At 39.6% G+C, this 22,267-nt stretch overlaps 1 protein-coding gene and 1 long non-coding RNA gene across 2 annotated transcripts in view; both read left to right on the top strand.

Moving 5' to 3' along the window:
- Positions 1-15,778, top strand: part of LOC149137296 (uncharacterized) — a 50,953-nt gene extending 35,175 nt beyond the window's left edge. Inside the window, exon 2 of the mRNA XM_089348115.1 lies at positions 8,095-15,778. Within this exon, the coding sequence (XP_089204241.1) occupies positions 13,628-14,017 (390 nt within the window). The 5' untranslated portion in view covers positions 8,095-13,627 and the 3' untranslated portion in view covers positions 14,018-15,778. The remainder of the gene's footprint in view (positions 1-8,094) is intronic.
- LOC128247124 (uncharacterized) overlaps positions 1-22,267 on the top strand; it is a 78,167-nt gene that overhangs the window by 41,679 nt on the left and 14,221 nt on the right. The window lies entirely within an intron of this gene.

The raw sequence follows: 22,267 nt of genomic DNA on the forward strand, positions 1-22,267 counted from the left end.
GGGAAATAACCCTGAAATCCGGATACGTTCGTGCTGCAGATCGAGGTGAGAGGGATAACTTCCCTTGGCAAACAGGACACAGTCGTGTGTCGATAAGCCAGCTGGAGGAGATGTCCTCCTGGGGCTAAAAGCAACAGTAACATCCACCCCTAGGGGTCAGCCACACTTAAGTGGCAATATACTACACTTTATCGTGCAGTTACTGTTAATACTTCATTTAGAGAATTAACATTGCTTGTTTTCACCTTTTCAATATCAGTGAAGAATTTCACTGGAAAAGAAGATATAAGTTTGCCAGGTTTTTGTCTCTCTCACCAAGGTCATCAGCTGTCGGACGCCGACGAAGGGAAATAACCCTGAAATCCGGATACGTTCGTGCTGCAGATCGAGGTGAGAGGGATAACTTCCCTTGGCAAACAGGACACAGTCGTGTGTCGATAAGCCAGCTGGAGGAGATGTCCTCCTGGGGCTAAAAGCAACAGTAACATCCACCCCTAGGGGTCAGCCACACTTAAGTGGCAATATACTACACTTTATATATATATATATATATATATATATATATATATGTTAGTATGTATATAAATATATAAAAGTTAAGGCGCATGGCTTAGTGGTTAGGGTGTTGCACTCACGATTGTGAGATCATGGGCGTTGCATCGGGCGTTGCATTGTGTTCTTGAGCAAAGTACTTTATTTCACGTTGCTCTGCGATCATTTCTACATATGACATTTGGATGGAGAGAGTGAGCTTAAGTCTACACAAACATTTGATCACTATAAACAAATTAGCAGTGTGATTCTTTGGTAAGAAATTGCCGAACCCTCATACGTCGTCTAACGAAGGGAGAGTCCATTATATATATATATATATATATATATATATATATATATATATATATATATATATAACATTGGTGACGCTGGCGTTCGGTCATGTAAAAACAAATAATAAATGAGTATATGCATATATACGTGCAGGTATGTGCATACCTACGTCTACCTGTATATATAGGTGCATATCTGGGTACAGGACATTGCAAACAAAACGTAGACAAGAAAATAATAATAACCAGAGTACAGAAAACACACAAGCCACATAGAGAACATTTTCTTTCATCAGCTACCCCCGTTTTAACACCGGCGTTTCGAAGAGTTGGGCAGGACGCATCGTTAAAACGGCTCTTCCCATGGACCACAAATTAGATTTGTATACACAAATTAAACCTGTGCCATGGAGGGATGTAGTGGCGGACAAAAAACGAGACAGGAAAACAAATGGAAAAGGCTATACGGCCAGACGTGAAAAATTATGTGTATATGAACGCTGTGAGGCACGAACTTGAAAGTGGGGACGAAGTAAGTTCGCGTGTGTGCTCGGCGATAGCCAAGGAAGAAAAGGATTAGTGACCGGAAGCATGTGACCATGCAGTGGTAAGGGAGGGAAAGAGACAGAGAGAGTGGTAGAGGGAGAAACAAAGGGAGGAAGTAGAAGAATAGGTAAGCAACGAGAGAAAGAGAGGAAGAGAGGAATATAGTAGTACAGAAGGAATACGAGGGGGGAAAGAGAGAGATATAGTAGTAACAGAAGGAAGAACGAGAGGGGTAAAGAGAGGTACGTAGTAGTAACAGAGGAAGAAAGAGAGGGGGTAAAGGTGATAGAGTAGCGTCAGGAAATATAAATTTGAAATAACTACTTACCACATTGGTGACGCTGGCGTTCGGTCATGTAAAAACAAATAATAAATGCGTATATGCATATATACGTACAGGTATGTGCATACCTACGTCTACCTGTATATATAGGTGCATATCTGGGTACAGGACATTGCAAACAAAACGTAGACAAGAAAATAATAATAACCAGAGTACAGAAAACACACAAGCCGGAAGAGCCGTTTTAACGATGCGTCCTGCCCAACTCTTCGAAACGTCGGTGTTAAAACGGGGATAGCTGATGAAGGAAAATGTTCTCTATGTGGCTTGTGTGTTTTCTGTACTCTGGTTATTATTATTTTCTTGTCTACGTTTTGTTTGCAATGTCCTGTACCCAGATATGCACCTCTATATACAGGTAGATGTAGGTATGCACATACCTGTACGTATATATGCATATACTCATTTATTATTTGTTTATATATATATATATATATATCGTGTTTTGCTTGCAAGCAATGCACAGTACCAGAATTTTCATTTAGAGCTAAATACAACCAACTACTCACATTCCTCGTTAGAGAATCCGCGTAAATGGAGTCAGGACAACCTTAGTATATGCTTGTATCAAGCCATTTCCTTTACGTTAATGAAGTCAAACCAAGTAATGATATTTTGAGAGCATTTGATACGTTCGTTTCATGTCTTGCGTAAAAATAATAGGAAATACATATTCAAATATCAAAATATGAACAACTGATGGAAATAGTTCTATACATACATACATACATACATACATGCATAATGCTCGAAATGAGGAGCAGCTAGACAGCCGACAACTGATGAAGGGTGCTTTCTCTTTGTTTACTTATCCTGTTTTCCATTTTTTCTCGTTGATTACGTATTTTACTCGTATGTTTACGTATTTCATGTTATTTGCACCGATGGTGAGTCCTGCACCAACATAATCATGTATATAAATATATATGTGTGTGTGTGTGTGTGTGTGTGTGTGTGTGTGTTTGTTTTTCTATGGTTGGACTGTGGTAAAATCGGCTATAAATTTAGTAGGAAGGAGAATATGTACAGACAAGGAAGAAAGAGGGGAGATAGGAGTGAAAGAGAGAAAAAAGGAGAGAGAGAAAAAGAGAGATGGGAGGTCAGAGGAGGATTAGGAATATAAACAGAAGGGACGAGAGAAGAGAAAGGGAAGAGAGAAGAAAAAGGGAAGGAAAATGAGACAAGCGGAATGAAAGTAGACAGTTATGTTCGTAATGCATACAAAGAGCTCGAATGATTAAAACTACGGGATGTATAATATAAAATGTCGCGGAGAAGACGCGTGAGTGCGGGGAGAAATTAAGCCACGTGTGGTTCGGATAACTACGATTAAATAAGAGCTATAAATATTTGGACTTGTATACATTACTGGTATCAATATTATTAATGATAATAAGCCTTTTTACTATAAGCCCAAGGCCTGAAATTTGGTGGAAGGAGACTCGTCGATTACATGCCTCACCCCTCCCGAGCAGAACTGGTGCTTATTTCATCGATTCCGAAAGGATGAAAAACAAAGTCGACCTCGGTGGAATTGGAATTCCGAACAAACAGATGGACGACATGCCGCTAATCATTTTGCCCGCCGTGTTAGCCATTCTTTCGAGCTCGCCGTTTTGAATAATGATAATAATAATAATAATAATAATAATAATAATAATAATAATGAAAATTATAATTATAATAATAATATCAATAATAATAAGTACTAGAAAGTAAGAAATACAAGATGCTGTGGGACTTTCACATTCAGACTGACAGAGTAATAGAAGCTAGAAGGCCTGATTTGGTAGTGGTAGTAGTAGTCGTAGATAAAGAGAATAAAAAGTGCCAGATAATTAACTTTACAGTCACAAATAATGAGGTATTGCTATTGAATTAGAGAGACTATAGAAAGTGTGAGTAAAATGTATCCCAGTAGTCAGAGGTGCATTGGAAACTATCCCCGAAGATCTGATAAGATGGACAGAGGAAATAGGTATGAACCCAGTTTAGTACGGCTCCAGAAAAGTATTAGGGACAGCTAGGATGCTTGGGAGGGTTCTTGGCATCTAAGGTAACCGAATAGGAGAGTTCTTGGCATTTAAGGCTAGTTGTTATAGCCCAATGTTAGGATTCGTTTCTTTTCCAACAGTCTAATCTGTTTAGTGCATATGAAAATAATAATGATGTTAATGATAATAATAATAATGATGATGATGATAATAATAATAATAGGACCATGTGTGCGGGATGGGCTACTCGACATGAAGAAAATTCTAACTGGGCCCCCACCTGCAAGATCATGCGCTGTTTATCTTGATATGAGATCAGCATGTCGCGCATATATGGTTGTGATGCATGTACCTGGTGTACCCTTATCAGACGCGTAGTCATGATGTGTATACTGGGTTTCATATATTTTACCCCAGTGTCAATTTGATGACACACACTGCTCTCTCACTCAATAATAATAATAATAACGAGTATTTTAAATTTCCCTCAAAATAAGTTAAGAAACTTCCATATCTACAGTTTTCGAACCCACAAACGACCAGCTTCAGAAACTTTAACATCTACAACTTCTGTGAATACTTATCTATTCCTTGCTCCCTGAGTATTCGAAAATGTAAACATCTCCTTTATTCTAAGAACACTAAAGTTTTCTCTGTTCGGACATACAAAAGATCATCTTTAGTAGATTTTAAAACTTTAATATTTACAATTTTCAGTGAAAATTTTACCCTCCTTTTCTTTCCTTTCCCTCCTCTCTGAGAATTCAAAAATGTAAACATCCTTTTCATTGCAAAAACATTACAGTCTTCGCTCATCGGACGTACAAACGAATATCTCCAAAAAATTTAAGAAGTTTAATATCTACAATTTTGTGTGAAAATTTTATCTTTCCCTTTTTTCCTGACTACCCGAATGTGTAGACATGTCTTTTATTGTAATAACACAATTAAATGCACGATAAAAAACATAAAAAAGTAAGGAAGTAAGTACTTGCCAATACATACAAACTGCAAAATTACAAAAACTGTAAATCACAGCAAAACTAATAAAAAGAAAAGTAAAATTTCAAAGAAGAAAAATTCAGAAATTCAAAAATTCAGTAATTAAAAACACAAGGTGACTTGCTTCTTTTCAAGGCCAAGGTCAGAGCTCTCGTTGATTACTAGTAATAGTAAACACATTTGACCTCTGCTGACCCCAAGGGTGTGATGCCGCTTTTGCTTCCTTATCGCACAGGAATGCCCATTGGTGATCTCTTCACCCTCTGCCGAATCTATTTACAGTCACGTGGAATTTAATCTATTCGCCACGCTGTCTATCTTGCTCCTACTATTCCCTTAAACACTTACATATTTATGATCATCTCAACCGAAAGACAAAAGTTGAAACTAAACAACATTCAATAATACCTTTATTAATAAATGGTAATAATGATAATAATAATTAATTCGTTTTATTGGCCACACGGGCTAATTTAGCCAAAACACATGTCGGATCAGAGGAAATATTAACAATGACAAATAGTAGTAAAAAAATGAAAATAATAATATTAGTGATGATAATAATGATAATGAAAGGAAGCGTTTCGAATCTCCCTATCCTGTGATTGATAATACATCTAGTGATGGTGTCACAAAAAAAAAAAAAAAACACTGGTAATTGCGCAACCTTATAATCGCTACTTAATGTCAGTGACAATGGAAAAACAAAATATGGTGAATAACGGTTGTAATGAAACCGAAGTCCTTGATGGTGACAGTGTTACATCCGGCAGGTCCAGAAATACTGGTCCGACTCCAGCCTGTCGTTATCCAGCAGGAAACCAGTACATACAGCATAGACAGAACAAACAAATCAATGCTGTGGTCATAGAGTGTTACTTACCGAGAAGCCCAGTAAACGAAAATGATGTTCATCTTAGGGAATACCGTCAACGTATGTATGATCAATGGAGAGAAAGAGGATTATTCCAACTCACGTAACAGATTATGTGATCAGGCTAGAGCAATAAGAAAAAATCGTTAGTTCACAGAAGTAGAGCTGGAAGCTATCAAAAGACGGGTATTGGAAAACAGCAGCAGAGGAAACGATGAAAATACAGTTCCTACTGATAAAAGTAATCTCATAGCAGAAAATAGAGGTGTATTCTCTAATAAACCATAGGAAAGGAGCAGTGATAGCTTGCTCGATGAGAGACATATAGATGGTTTTGAAGAAGACAATTAAACCAATGGTGACATAACAGACGTGCAAAAGGCAATCTACGACAGCATAAAGGTAAGGCTACAGGAGAGCGATAGCGACATTATTTGCAATCTTAGAAAGGTTGATCGGTGGAAAGTGAACCAAGAAACGAAAAATGTCAATGAAAGTTTTAAATACATCAGAACACCACAGAAACAAATATTTTGATCAAGACAGTAAGTATTGTTGTTGCAGAAAATGTGAATATTGATGTCAAGAAAAATAAATATAATGGGAGTGACAAAAGAAAAGATGCCATGGCGGAAAATAAGAATACAGGAGGGGTTAGATATGCTTTCGAAGGACATTTCTGTGTTAGACCGAAAAGAAAGGAAAGGTGGAACTTAAAAGCGAACAAGAATACAGGGCACTGAACAGGAAGTATAATATTGAAAGACAGAGCCTGAAACTGGTAATGGAGGAACTGAAACAGCACCTTGTTGCAAAGAAAGTAAAGATGGTAAGATACAACCAAAGAATGACGGGTTACCACCAGAATAGGTTATTTAGAGTAGATGAGAAGAGATTCTAAAAAGAAATATATGGAGAGTGTACAGATGAAAACTCGATGCCAGATAACATTGAAAGTCAAAGGTTTTGGAGTGTTATCTGGAGCAAAGTCAAGGAACACAAGAAGGATGCTGAATGGTTGCAAGAACTGAAACAAACAGAAGTCTGTTCAAAACAGGCAGAACTATTCATTTCAGTTAAGGAAGTAAAGGAAATTTACAGAAAATGGGCAACTAAAGGCCCCGGAACCAGAAGGAGTTCAAGGCTACTGAATCAAAAGATTTGGGAGATGTCATAAATGAATAGCTGCACAACTCAAAACCTTGTTAAATGCCGTCCATATAGCACCAGAGTGGTTGACAATGGGTAGGACAGTGCTGTGCATGAAAAACATCGAAAAAGGCAATACGGTAGACAATTACAGGCCGATATACTGCTTACCAGCTATGTGGAAATTATTGACTGGAATAGTCGCAGAGTCAATGTACGGAAATCTGGAAAAAATGGAGTTCTGCCACATGAGCAGAAGGGTTGCAATCGTAAGTGCAGAGGTACCAATGTTCAACTCCTGGTAGACAAAATTGTACTTAGAGAGTGCAAGAGGAGGAAAAGTAACTTAGCCATATCAAGGATCAATTATTGTAAGGCACTCACAGCCCTCTACCAATATGACAATGGGATCGGTCGATGTTTCACTTTAGGGATTTATAGAGGATTAATAGGGGGAAGTGCGACGACGTCATCGGGGAGACTCTTGGCGCCGACGCAAACGAACTGAATATTCTGTTCCAGAGGACTTTCCGGTCGGGAACTATCATGGATAATTTCCAGCTGTCCTTGACCTGGCAGTACTACCGTGGGAGTGCTACTGGTTCGAGATAAACTCTATAGGCACGGATGTGATATCAGACTGGTTTGTCTAAGGTGCGTGCAGAGTGACGAAACCGTTCTGCACGCACTCGTTCAATATCCGGGCATTGCAGACATGTGAGGAGGTTACGTCGAACAGCTGTTGTCAACGTGTGGAATGGATCCGTCTATCGGCCGAGTTTGTAGTGATGGACGCCCCGGCGCCCTCCTTCAATCGGGCAGGCAAGGCAGTTTTCCTCTATTTGGTGGCTGTGCCGAAAGTGGTTGTTTGGTGGACAAGGCTGAAAGGCATGAGGACAGATACATTCCTCTTTGGTAGGGCTGTCATTGACTTCTTCGAGTTTCACTTGAAAAGGAAAGTGAAAGTGGAGAGGGAAGTGTTGTCCTCGAGTGAGGTTAATGAAAGGTGGGTGAAAGTTGTGAAAATGTCAAGAGTGAATGGTACTTCTCTAAGTGTAGACTTGTGAGTCGGATAGAAGGAATCAGAGGAGGGCACTTGCTCTCGGTGTTCAGGAAAATCTCTGACAGTGGTGTTCCTTGATTATCTCTAGAAGACATCCTGTATCAGGAGGGCTATATCTCTATCATCCTATTCTCCACCTTTTTGTCAACCTTTGTATACTATGTATATGCCCCTTTCTTTTCATTGTGTACCGTGTATGTTTACTTTTTTTAATTGTTATTTTGTCATTTCATTATATGTAAACCCCAACTCTTGATGTCTGTCTCTGTTTTTGTCTCTCCTCATTCTTCGACTAGTTGCAAATAAATGAAATCAGCATCATCATCATCATCATGAAGAAGAAGAAGGAGGAGGAGGAAGAGGAGGAGGAGGAGGAGGAGGCAACAACAACAACAAACTGGCAGAATTGTTAGCACCCTCTTGTCGCTACATTCTGAGTTCAAATTCCACCGAGGTCGGTTTTGCCTTTCATCATTTCGGGGTCGATAAGATATGTACGAATGAAACGCTGGGATCAATGTAATCGACTAGTCCCACAAAATTTCGAGCCTTGAGTAGAAAGGATTATAATTTTTTATGCGACGAACTGGCCTAAACGCTTAGCGGCATTTCGCCGGTCGCTACATTCCGATTTCAAATTTCGCCAAGGTCAACTTTGCTGTTTATCCTTTCAGGGTCGATAAATTAATGGCAGTGAAAGACTGGGTCAATGCTATCGGCTAGTTCCATCCTCTTCAGGTCTCGTGCGTTTTAATAGAAAGGATTATTATTAAGGCAGCCTGCTCGCAGAATCGTTAGCACGCTGGACGAAATGTTTAGCGGCAATACGCCCGTCGCTGCCTTCTGAGTTCAAATTCCGCCGAGGTCGACATTGCCTTTCATCCTTTCGGAGTCGATAAAATAAGTTCTAGGGAAACATTGGGGTCGATCTAATCAATAGCCCCTTCCCTCCAAATTTCGGGCTTTGTGAAGGATTATCATCATCATCATCATCATCATAACTCCGGACAAAATGCCTGGTGGCTTTTCGTACGTTTTTACGTTCTAAGTTCAAATCCTGCTGAGATCGACTTTGTCTTTCATCCTTTCGTGGTCGATTAAATACGTACTATTCAAATGTTACAGTTAATGTAGTCGACTTCGCATCCTCTCAAAAACTACTGGATTTGTGCTCAAATATAAAGCGAGTATTATTGAATACGAATAATCTATAATTACACAAATAGAAAACAAAATCTACAATACAACGCATAAAAGAGTGAACACTACATTGTCAATTGATTTGCTAAATGTAGCAACCGAATCTCTGTCAGACCTGTTTCTTCGGTCTTAAAGCAGATGGAAACTTTGAAAGATATAGTTCTAAATAAACCATAGCTAGAGAGGAACACGGAAGGTAATGTCAGAAATACGTTTGTTGATGGGTGTGTTTAGTTGAACTACTCTGGAGCCAACGAACACAATATAAGCTGCAAATTTACAATGGTGTCATTGTAATTGGTTTGATGTGGTGAATGTATAAACGTTGATAAAATAAGTAGCAGTTGAACACTTGGACCGATGCGATCGACCTATTCCCACCCTTGAAATTGTGGGCCCTGTACCAACATTTTAAACTGATATTAACTTACTTTTTACTATAAAATCCTAAGAATTATTGTGAATGTTTTGTCACCCGGGTTCCAGCCTAGGCCTGACACGAGTGTGTAAGATTTTATTTTCAATTTCCAAGCAAAGATATCTACATATTGCCTAATGGATAACAATATCTATTTAAACCTGTCTCCGATATATTACTGAGTATTTCGGAGGACTTAATAACTGGGAAAGTTGCAGCCGATTGTTGATATATTAACTGTATTTTGAATTGTTGCTGAAAGTCTCTTGTTTTGTAATTATATTTAGACGGATATCGATCTGGTTGATGTTTTCTTGTTAATGTTGTCAAGCTTGCAGGGAAAAGTGAATCTGAAGTAACAGGAAGCTTATAGTGGCGGACATACGTACTATTTTGTATTTTCATTCTCTTTGACCATCCTACAAACCAGAAGTCATTCATTAGCAGATACTAAACATTTCTGCAATAGTTTTTCTAAGGAAATTAATTAAGAAACTCGCCTACATTCCATAAAAAAAATAATAATAGCTATCAAACAGAAGTAAAGAGCAAAATATATAAGACACAAATGCAAGAAATCGTTAAAACATTCGTGGAAATGTTATGAAGTATTGATTTTATTTGATTTACCGCGACGGAGATTTGCTAAACAACTACAGCAACAATAACAATCATAAACAACAACGATAATGGTTTCAAATTTTGGCAAATGGCTAGCTATTTCAGAGAAGGGGCTAAGCTGATTACAGCAGCTCCGGTGCACAACTGGTACTTATTTCATCAGCCCCGAAAGGACGAAAAGCAAATTCAACTTCAACCGAACTTAAACTCAGGAAAATAATAATAATAATAATAATCCCTTCTTTATTGACCACAAGCTCGGAACAGAAAAAAAAAAACAAATAGGGACAATGCGAAACAAGGAAAAGTGGGGTTTAAAAACAGAAAATGTGTAAAGAATAAAAACAAAATAACACTCTTGAAAAATTAAACAACAATATTTCTCAATTGGGTGGGGAATTCCACCCAGGGCCAACCAGTGCACCCCGCACCTCCTGGACACCCCGACTGGCAAGGACACGCCAATTAGGCACCCCTCATCCCCTCAACTGGTCCGGTTTACAGACGAATATTCACAGTAGACCCATTCACACAAGTCATTTTCGCAACATTCAGTTACCTTTCAACAGAATTACTAGGGGGCAGTACTTCTCTCTCTACCCTCACTTTCCCTTTCGAGTGGAACTTGAAAACGTAGATGCAGGTTCGGCCGAAGAGGAAAGTGTCTGTCTTTATTCCTTTCAGCCTCGTCCACTACACTACCTCTTTCACTATTGCCACCAGGTAGAGGAAAAGTAACTTTCCCTCCCGGCCAAAAGAAGGCGGTGGGGCGATGCTCACAATGGACTCGGCTGATAATCGGATCCGTCTCGCACGTGACAAAAGTTGTTCGACAAGGCTCCACAGGTGAATATTGCACGGAGACTGGACGAGTGCATGAAGGACGCTTTCATCGCCCTACACGCTTCGGAACAGTCCGTCTAACAACACTTCCATGTTTGTAGAGATTTTCCTGGACCGGGAGAGCTCCCCGGCAGCACTGCCAAACCAGGGATTTCTGGAAGTTATCCATAGGTCTTGCCCCAAAAGTCCTGAAAAGACCAGTTAGTTGATCCCTTTCGACACCCAGTGTTTTCCCGAGTACCTCGTCGCTCATTCCTACCACTAATCCTCTACAGAACTCCATCATGGAACTTCCACCGACCGCGTGGAACTTCCACCGATCTAGCAGACGTTAGCGTTTGCCGACACTCCAGGTGCCAAGCACCCTTTCTTGGTATACGCTTGACCTAGGACTGTAGCTCCACCGATGATACGAGCTATTTATACATTCACCACATCAATATTTATACATTCACAAGCAACGACCAAACCTGCTAGGTATGTCGCAGCCTCGGCGTATGTCTGCGTGTCATTAGCCACGACATTTCCAGTCCTCCACTCAGTGCCAGTTGACGTGCAGGACAAGTCCCTTCCATAGAAAGCGGAAGAGCTCCAAATTTATCGGGCACAAAGTGGAGCTAGGGACGACAGTTAGGCGGTAGTAGATGACGGAAGCCATATACGCATTCGCTACCTCTGCCCGACTCTTCAGGGACAGCTTCTTCTCTGACAATTTCTGGGTGAGATTGTCTACCGTGATCATCACTTCCCCCTAGTTCTTGTCCACCTGGAGGTCTGGACCAAACCAGACCCCGAGAAATTTTACCGGTCCTTCCATCCAGCGCCCTACAACGCTGTCTGTTGGCATGGACCAGGTGCCGAGCTGCAGGCCCATCGACTTCTCCTGTTTGATCTGTGCTACTGTGACTGGTTCGAATTAGAGCAGTGCCGACGACCTCGATTTCCGAGATGTCCGACACTATTACGATGACATCATCCGTGTAAGCTGACACGAACCGCCCACATCCTAGATCATGCGGGATGCCCTTCGAAACATCCTGCTTCTGCAGCAATAGCTCGAGAGCCAGTACGTACAGAAGAGGTGAGAGTGAGCACCCTTTACGGACCGAACGAGCGATGCTAAACGATTCCGATAGGTGGCCATTTACTTTGACCACCAAACAGATGTTGCGGTACATTTCAGTGATCCAGCCTCTGTAAACGGGACCGAAACCTACTGCCGCTAGAACAGCTTCCAAGTATTGGTGGTCGATCCTATCAAAAGCTTTCGACTGGTAAAAAATTATCAGGGCCCTTTAATCACCCTCTCTATGATGTAGAGCGTGAGGTGGTGGTTGTCGTGGATAGTTCTGTTTGCGATAGCGCATGTCTGCGCATTAGTAACAAATTTATCCACGACAAACACCAATGTCTTGGACAACACCTTGGCCAAAATCTTGTAATCTGCATTCAGTAGAGTTATAGGTCTAAAATTATCAAGTTTGTCCCCCTTGTTCGGTTCCTTCCTCAACAGTACCGCCACTCCACAGCTTACAGCACTGGGAATGCTTCCGTTCTGGTGCCAGTAGTGGTAGAAATCTGCCAAGAGAGCACCGACATATGAAAATAAAGCAAGGAGAGCACTGACATATGAAAATAAAGCTTGAAGGGCAGACCATCCCGCCTCGGAGACTTCTCTCTTGTGCAGGACTTCATCGCATCCCGTATATCTTCGGCTGTTATCGGCATTTCACAGTACTGAGCATCCTTAGCTAAGAGGCGCAGTATGCCATTGAGGAAAGAGATTAAATCCACCACCGTCCCAGAACCACCACGTATCCCATACTGTTCGGCGAAGTACTGCTGAAATTCCGTACACATCTACTTGGACTCGGTTATCATACGCCCATCACAGCTCACGAAAGACCGAATTGTTGCTTTGTTTCCACGTAACACCTCTGCCTTCGGAGCCCATCGAACTACTTTAGTTCCTTCCCGCCTCAGTGCACGCGCCTTAGCTCTGACAACGCAACCTTCGTGCTTGGCATTGAAGAATTGATCAAGAGCCAATCTCGCCGCTAGCACGTCGGTTGCTATGCTTTTCCTAAACGCTTCTTCTAGTTTCCTAACCAGTCTCCCTCTATCTCAGATTTCTCTAACACTATTTGCTTACTAAAACCTATAGCCCCTAACCTAAAAGTCCTTTTTAGCGCTATCCACCATCCGTTGTTGTCGATTGCATCTGCCAACTCTCGATGGACTAACTTGTTAACCCGGTCTCTGAAAGCTTGGCGCGCCGGGAAGGACGCGTTCAGCTTCCAGTATCCGGTGTCCCGCCTATGGATCCTATTTATATCGACCGTACATGGTCCGTGTAGCTGACAATTTTGGAACGAGAATAACTTATACTACTTCTATCTATAGTCCTACAAAATACTCTATCTAGATACGATCTGGAAAACCCGATGCAATTCGCCCATGTCAACATGTGCATTCGGGAAATCCACTCGGTACCTGTCAGCCAACTGGAAGTGACTAAGCAGGTTTGTGTGGCTTTTTACTCCTCCCTCTTCTAGCGGCTAGCCTCAGACTATCCAGGCGTATCTCCAAGATGGCGTTCCAGTCATCCACTAACATTAAAGATCGTGACATCCAAAGGAAAACCTCAAGACGTCTGGTGAAACTTGGCTACCCCGAACCATGGGGGAGTAAACAGCGACTAGTCTAAAGGTACAACATTCACTGTTGCTCACCCCCAACACCCCACTATGCAGCTGGGTGAGCCTAGTCGTAATCCAACAACTGCTATCCATGCTACAAGACACAGTCCTTGTACTGGTCAAATTATGCAACGTGCTCGAAAACGCAAGTGGTCTGTTGATATGAACCAAAAGGTGGCCCAGTACCATGAACAAGACTTTCTATGCAAGAACAATGGCAAGTGTAAAGCTGTCGGGAAAAGAACATTAGAACTTTGTAACCAGCTGGATATGTTCCAGATTACTGAAAATAGACTGACGCAGATTAGAATAATTCAAAATAGAGGGTGTGTTAATGAGGCTCAGAATCAGACAATCAGGAAAAACCTTTGTTGTGGTGCGAATCTTGAAGAGAATAACGTAGATGAAGATCAGCGAATGCGTAAGATGAAGTTGTAGTGGAATAGAGGTCGGCCAATCAATATAATGTATAAAACGCTGAAATAAGAGAGGATATGACTGAGGAACAAAGAAACCTTAGGAAAAGCCTCGAGGATATAAGAATTACAAGGAGAGAGACCAAACCGGTGAATCTAAGAAGCATCGACCATAACAATGGTTATTGCGCGACCCAATTTGTTGATGAGATTCTGAAACACGTTCTGAAAAAAGATCTAACAGAAAACAAGGGACGTGATCAGATCCGCTTCAATTTTAGTAGGTGAACTGGTTGGAAAGAAAAAGAGGAAAGTAGATGGACAGAAGGAGCCATGGTAGAAGCGGTGAATTGAAGGCGATATTCTAACTTTACGTAAAATCTGAGCCGTATAGAAGAGTGGTCAAAGGGCAATGGAAAAATGGAAAAGAAAGTGCAAGGGCATATCTTGACGCGATGTACCAAATAGAAAAGAAATGGTTCAAATCTGTCATCAAAACCCTGAAACAACATGTGCGGACTAAAGGATTAAAGCAGCAGCGCTACACTGACTGTATATCGCAGCTCCAGCAAAACCAGTTATTCTCAAAAACCAGAGGCAATTTTTTAAGAGCTTAGGCGGAATCACAGAAGATAATACACGTCCCGAAGCAGAAGAAATTCGCCAATTTTGGAATAAAAACTGGGGGCAAGAAGTTTCGCACAACCACAGAGCTGAGTGGATTCATTCCGTGAGATCTGAACTCCATCACCTGGAGGCTCCACGACAGGACCATGTGTGCATAACAATGGAAAATGTCATTGTACAGATATCAATACTGCCAAACTGGAAAGCAGCAGGACCAGATGGTCCTACTGTCTCAAGTGTCTCAAGTGGTTTCGATCAATACACAACAGAATTGCGTTGCAATTAGACAATTGCCTACAGAGCGATACAGTTCCAGAGTGGATGTTAGAGGGAAGAACAACATTGTTAATGAAAGTTTTGCGCAGAAAGAGTACAAGCGTAGACACGACAAAGTAGCCCAAAACCTCCACTGGCTACTATGAGGTTATGAGGTTATGAGTGCTTGGTACCAACATACACCGGAAAAGGTAATGGACGAAAAGGGGAAGGCAAAAATCCTCTGGGTCTTTGATTTCCAGACAGACAAATAGTTAGAACACCGAAGGCCGTATGTAGTATCCTTTAGGAGGGACAAACAAGAGTGCTTAATAATCGACGTAGCAGTGCCAGGAGATCGGAATATCATCGTAAAAGTTGATAAATATGGAGACCTGAGAATTGAGATCACTAAAATGTGGCAGCTACGAGAGTCGAACATAAAGGTTATCCTTATTCTCATCAGAGCATTGGGTTCAATACCACCAATCTGAAAAAAAAAAAAGATCTGGAAACTTTAGAAATACTCTACAAACTAGATGTATTGCATAAGTCGGCATTACTTGGAACTGTACGCATATTGCATAAAGTACTGTCTGTCTGAGGTCCCTGTTGTGACTTGACAAACAGTACAGCCCCAGGTAGACATAATATCTTTAATTAACAATCTCACGATATTGTATATTGTGCGGCGTCTATAATAAAAATAAAATCAATGTGCACTATTGGTATATTATTTGTACCTTTTTAAATATTGAATTCTGTCTGAAAGCTAATTTATGTACAAGTCGAAATTTTAGTGCAAGACACGTGAGTCAGTATTTTAAAATCTCATGCAGACGAAGAGGTTCGACATATTTTACGAGTTCCAAATGCTCATTTTTAGCAACGCGACATTGGTAAATGAAAAATGATGAATCGTTTTATTTGTTAGTTAGAAATGTGAAGTCATATTTTATGATTAAAACATGAATTTTCCTATTTAGGTATGTAATGAGAGAAAAATAAATTCATTAATCCATTAATAGTATGTTTACCACTGGTGTAGTTATCACCACGCTTACTACATATCTACATATCAGAATGTTTTAATAGTTTAATATAACTTTCTTTTGCATAAATGTTAGATTATCAAACTCACAGCACCCCATTTTTGTATGTTGCTGTTTTCAGCAATTCTTTTACACCGCGAAAACAAATGTACTTGTCATTTCGTTCGATAACATTTCCGGCAAATGACGAAAACCTTACACTTCACTAATAAACCCAGAAAGAATTTTAAAACATGGGAGTTCTCTTCCGTATTAGCCAATAGAAATAATATTGATAATCAACTAGTATTAATTTTCGCATTTTAAAATTTATGTTAATATATTTAAGAATTTTTAATGTGATAATGATTAAATATATTTTGCCTATGTAACCGAATAATTATATTGCAGATGGCATTTTAAACAAATTTACATAATTTCATTGGTTTCATTTGAATACGTCTCACCATCTCTAGACATGCAAACATGAAGTTACACTTCGTTGTCGTTCTACCGTTAGATAATTGGAAGAGATATGAGATTTGAATTTGGTAAGTTGTCAAAGTTCTGCAATTTGTTTATACGAGATAGCTTTAAGCTTGCCAGTAGCGGGTCATTTAATTGGCTGCAACTTACCATAATTCATGTCTGTATTAGGTAAACTTGATTATTTATATCCAGCGCAAAATTCGTGCATATGTCTCTATGCAAATCTATTTATGTGCTTCCAAAGAAACCCAGAATAGTGTTTGTAGGAATATATGTGTATATATTGATATTTTTATGCCTATATCCGATTATGCAACTAATGGCATGTACTGAATTATTACTGACACTGATTACAGGCGAAATTTGAAGTAGAATAAACACCTAGAAAATTTATGCTTATGGTGCTGTTCTTCACTAAAGAATGAAGGAATATACTTATCATTAAGACATGATTTTGCGGATTATTTATAACACGTTGAATGCGTTCAATCTGTCTAATAGTGTGAGTAGATTGTATCTTTAGATAAAAAGTGGAATACGTAGATAACTTCATTCGAAGATGTGACATAGGGGCACTATCGTAGATTTCGTAATTATATATATATAAAATATATAGGGCAAGATATTTGCTGGGGAATATTTCGCACCGCGGTTAATTAATGATAGAATTTCAAATGCCAAAGAAAAGTGGTGAGATGTACTTGTAGCATGAAAGGAAAAGCATACAAGAGATAATCATTTAATTTAGCTAGTAGTGTTGTCTGCCTAGTGTCTGTAAACGATGAAGAGATTACTACTCCGGAATGCTCGCATCACACAGCCTAGATAGATGGCGCTGCGAGCTGATCAAGGAGTACACACACTATTTGCCAACAAGCGAGATATATCCTCCGCGACAAAATGCAGCAAGTAGCTTGTTCCGCAGTTGATACGTGCGTCAAGCATATTCAGACTGACAATAGCAATGCAATACACACACACACACACGCACACACGCACGCACGCACGCACGCACGCACGCACGCACGCACGCACGCACGCACACTTCGCCAAGAGCAACGGTTAGTTTTCACGCTACGTACTGATACACCTTTTGCACTTAACACTCACCTCCTTTTTGTAACCCCTCTTATTATTCTTTCCCTTGCTGGTGTTTCTGTTTTCTCTTACTACCTACCTTTCGCACACTCCCACACACTCACATTCATAACTTACAACCCAACGCATAACCTACATATCTACAGCACGCACGCACACGCACACACTTTTATATATCATAGCACGTACAAACTCCGCGCGTTCACCGATACACACACGCGCACACACATACACACACACTTGCACACGCATACATTCATACATGCACACGCACGCATACACTCACACATGCTCATACTCATAACTACACATAGCGATACCCACATATTTGTACATACCACACCTAGATTCTCGACCCCACGTCCGTCTACTGTTAAAGTCCTACTACTGTATTACTCTGCTGTTACTAACTTGTTAGATTTACTGTCTCCCATGAAGTTCCCTTCATGGTTGTGGTTTAGCTTTTTCCCTTTTACCAGGTCACTGTTTACGACGTTTAACATTTCGATAGAAGATCCATTTTTCGTCACCAGTCGCAAGTCTGTCTAAAAAGAGTGAAATGAGTTCGCGAGAATGGAGAGAATAGGAGATGACAACTCGGGATTTGCGGTTGCTTTCGGACAATTCATGAGGCACCCATTTTCCAAGTTTAGGAACCTTTCCAAATAATTGAAGATGACTATGAACAGTTGTATGGTTTAAAGTAAGATTTATTGCGAATTCTTCAAATGATAATGCAAGATTTTCTTCAAGTAATGCCTCAAGGAGCTTATCATCAAACTCAATTAGACATCCTGTTCGATCTTAATCTTCAAGGCTGAAATCTCCACTTCTGAATTTTGCAAACCATCTTCTGCAAGTTCTTTTATTCAAGCATTCTTTCCAATAAACTGGATGAATGTTTCGAGCCGCCTCGGCTGCAGAGATTCCTTTTTTGTACTCATAAAGCATTATGTACCTTAAATGTTCTTTGGATACTTCTATGTTAGAAAGGGTTTTAATCAAAGAAATCTTAATTGTATTATTCTGTAAAATGATATTTAATTAGTTTAAATGTACACAAATGCATAAAAATTATTTGTAATTCCATTAGACATTCTAAAATACTATTAAATTTCATTCAGTTTTAAAAAAGGTAAAATCGGACAGAACTTATGAGATGACCTGATACTGCCCTGCCTTCAAAAGCCATATTCTCTATCTTTCTTTATTCTTCTGGTCAATTATTTTTCGACCATGTAATGCAAAACGTGCTTTACTCCGGACAATCTGCTCCGTTTTTATATTCTCCCGCTCCGGACTTTTTTCTCTTTACGACGAAGAGCCATACTCGAAACGTCATTTTCACTCATATTTCCCCACCTAAAACATTCACTGAGCGTCATTCTAAGCTAATATACTCAGTGTGTATATCTAATTGGATTTTGTTGCTCCTTCCTTTCTTTTATTTTTCATTTACTTATATATAAAAGTAAATGAATGAATACATATATATATATATATATATATATATATATATATATATTACTCTTACTCTTTTATTTGTGTCAGTCATTTGACTGCACTCATGCTGGAGCACCGCCTTTAGTCGAACAGATCAACCCCAGGGCTTTGTAAGCCTAGAACTTATTCTATCAGTACTTTTGCTGAACTCCTAAATTACGGGGACAGATGTTGGAGGGAAAAGAGACAGAAACACACACACACACACACACACACACACACACACACACACACACACACACACACACACACACACACACACACACACACACACACACACACACACACACACACACACACACACACACACACACACACACACACACACACACACACACACACACACACACACACACACACACACACACATACATACATACATACATACATACATACATACATACATACATACATACATACATACATACATACATACATACATACATACATACATACATACATACATACATACATACATACATACATACATACACATATACATATACATATACATATACATATATATATATATACACACACACACACATATACACGACCGGCTTCTTTCAGTTTCCGTCTACCAAATCCACTCATAAGGCTTTGGTCGGCCCGAAGCTGTAGTAAAAGTCACTTGCCCAAGGTGCCACGCAATGGAATTGAACCCGGAACCATGCGGTTGGTAACCATGCTACTTGTCACACAGCCAAATATATGTATGTACGTACGTATGTGTGTGTGTGCGCCCGCGCGCGACCGTATGGAGTGCTTTGTATGCTTGGAATCTCTACCTCAAATGTTTCTCGTATGTTTTGCATTCATTTGCCTACCATACAACAATCCGTTGTCCTTGAGGGTCCCTGGTAATTTTCTCTACTAATTTAGGCCAGTCTTATTATTTTAATACCTTCACCACGCAATACCACCATCCTCAATCTATTTCTCTATCCATCCATCTAGTTTTCTACACAGTTATCTATTCACATATATATTTTTATATGTTGTCTTTTTTTTCTCCTTATTTCTCTCGTTGCCTTTCATATTCTATCTATTTTCTTTTATTCTGTTCTATGATCATCAGCATCATCACTTTCATCATCCTCCATTATAAGTAGTATTAATGCAGTTTCCTCTGCAAATACGTATATGATGACGAGAATTAACATAACATGCTAACGTACATACACATATATGTGAGTACATGTATATACATAAACAATCTTACACATGCTGACACTGTAATGATTTATTAATGCTGCATGTGTGCTTGTGTATGTGTGTATATATATATGTATATATGTGAATTTGTTTTGTTAATAAGCAGTGTCTACTAGATTACATGCAAGAATCTGACATTAGCGTACACCACCCAGTTTTATCGTTCCCTTGCGTTACACAATAACGCAAAAATACTTACAGATATATATACGTAGACATGCACGTATGTACAAATAATTCATATATTGTATTACCTTCGTTTTCAGACTGGCTCCTTGAGAAGCTTATACAATTTGCAGTGTTATGAATTATTCTGTAGTTACCAAGAGAATGGTCGATGATATGAACATAAATAAACATAAAATGTCTTTCACTTCTCTATCACTTCCTTTCAGGTTTTTTCTTCCTTTTTTTTCTTCTTTTATCAATGTATTTATACTCTTTTCCTTGCCTCTTCCTTTCTCTCTCTCTCTCTCTCTCTCTCTCTGTCTACTGCTCTGTTTCTCTGAAATAAACGTAATCTCCCCCCCCCCCTGTGATTAATGGTTTCACATTTTGGCACGAGGCCACCAATTTTAGGGGTTGGGGGAAAAGGTCGATTACATCGGCCTCAGTGTTCGACTAGTACTTAGTTTATCAACCCCGAAAAGGTGAAAGGCCAAATCAACTTTGGCGGAATTTGAGCTCAAGGCGTAAAACCGGAAGGAATACAGACAAACATTTTGTCCGACATGTTCTAGAGGCTTTCTGCGTTTATCTTTGAATAATAACTTTTCCTGTCACTATGTGGGGTTCTTCGAAATTTAAATTAAACCCCACCCCCTCACACACACACCATACACTCACTCACTCACACATGCTCTCTTTCTCTCATACACACACACTTTGCATGCATGCATCCATCCATCCATCACTGCCCACTTGCACTGGTCTATTATTAATTACTTTACCCATGAATGGGGAAGACAAACATCCCAACAAATTCAACAATTCAGGAATTAACAGGTTTACAATAACAGGTTAAGAATTACAGTACTCACATGGAGCGTACCTACTTTCAACTCATTTACTCGAACAACATACCAATTGAACAACTTTGTCTCACAGAAAAAAAAAAAAAAACTGTCACAAAAACTGGGGGTTTACAATTATCTCTGCTGAGAAAGGTTTACCAGGGTCTAGCCAATTTGTTATAGTTTCACAGCTTTGGCTAATAACACCTAACTTCCCCCATTTTGATAATGGGCTTCATCCTTACCTTACAGTGCAGCATGAAAAACTGTTTACCTGTTTAACTTAACATAATTTATAATTTCCTAACACAGGCGTGGCTGTGTGGTAAGTAGCTTGCTTACCAACCACATGGTTCTGGGTTCAGTCCCACTGCGTGGCACCTTGGGTAAGTGTCTTCTACTATAGCCTTGGGCCGACCAAAGCCTTGTGAGTGGATTTGGTAGACGGAAACTGAAAGAAGCCCGTCGTATATATGTATATATATATATGTGTGTGTGTGTGTGTCTGTGTTTGTCTCCCCAACATCGCTTCACAACCGATGCTGGTGTGTTTACGTCCCCGTAATTTAGCGGTTCGGCAAAAGTGAACGATAGAATAAGTACTAGGCTTACAAAGAATAAGTCCTGGGGTCGATTTGCTCGAATAAAGGTGGTGCTCCAGCATGACCGCAGTCAAATGACTGAAACAACTAAAAAAAGAGAGTAACACTATCTACATGCACATTTACTATATACATACATACACACATACATACATGCATACATACATACATATATATGGACAGGCACATATCTTAATGTATATTAAAACATAAATTTTGTACATTCTTGCATATGTTTATACTTATATATGCACATATATAAAGACAAATAAACACACACACACAGAGAAACGATAAAAAAATAAATCAGAAATTGTGTTAAGAGGACATATTGTATCACTGATAAGTATACAGGCAATTTTAAATCATGAATGCTGATAGACTCTTTTTTTTTTCTAAAATAAAACGAATTTTCTCACACCGTTGTTATTAATATATA

Source organism: Octopus bimaculoides, chromosome 2, assembly GCF_046866305.1.
Source record: "Octopus bimaculoides isolate indiv1 chromosome 2, ASM4686630v1, whole genome shotgun sequence".
In the NCBI taxonomy this organism is placed as follows: domain Eukaryota; kingdom Metazoa; phylum Mollusca; class Cephalopoda; order Octopoda; family Octopodidae; genus Octopus; species Octopus bimaculoides.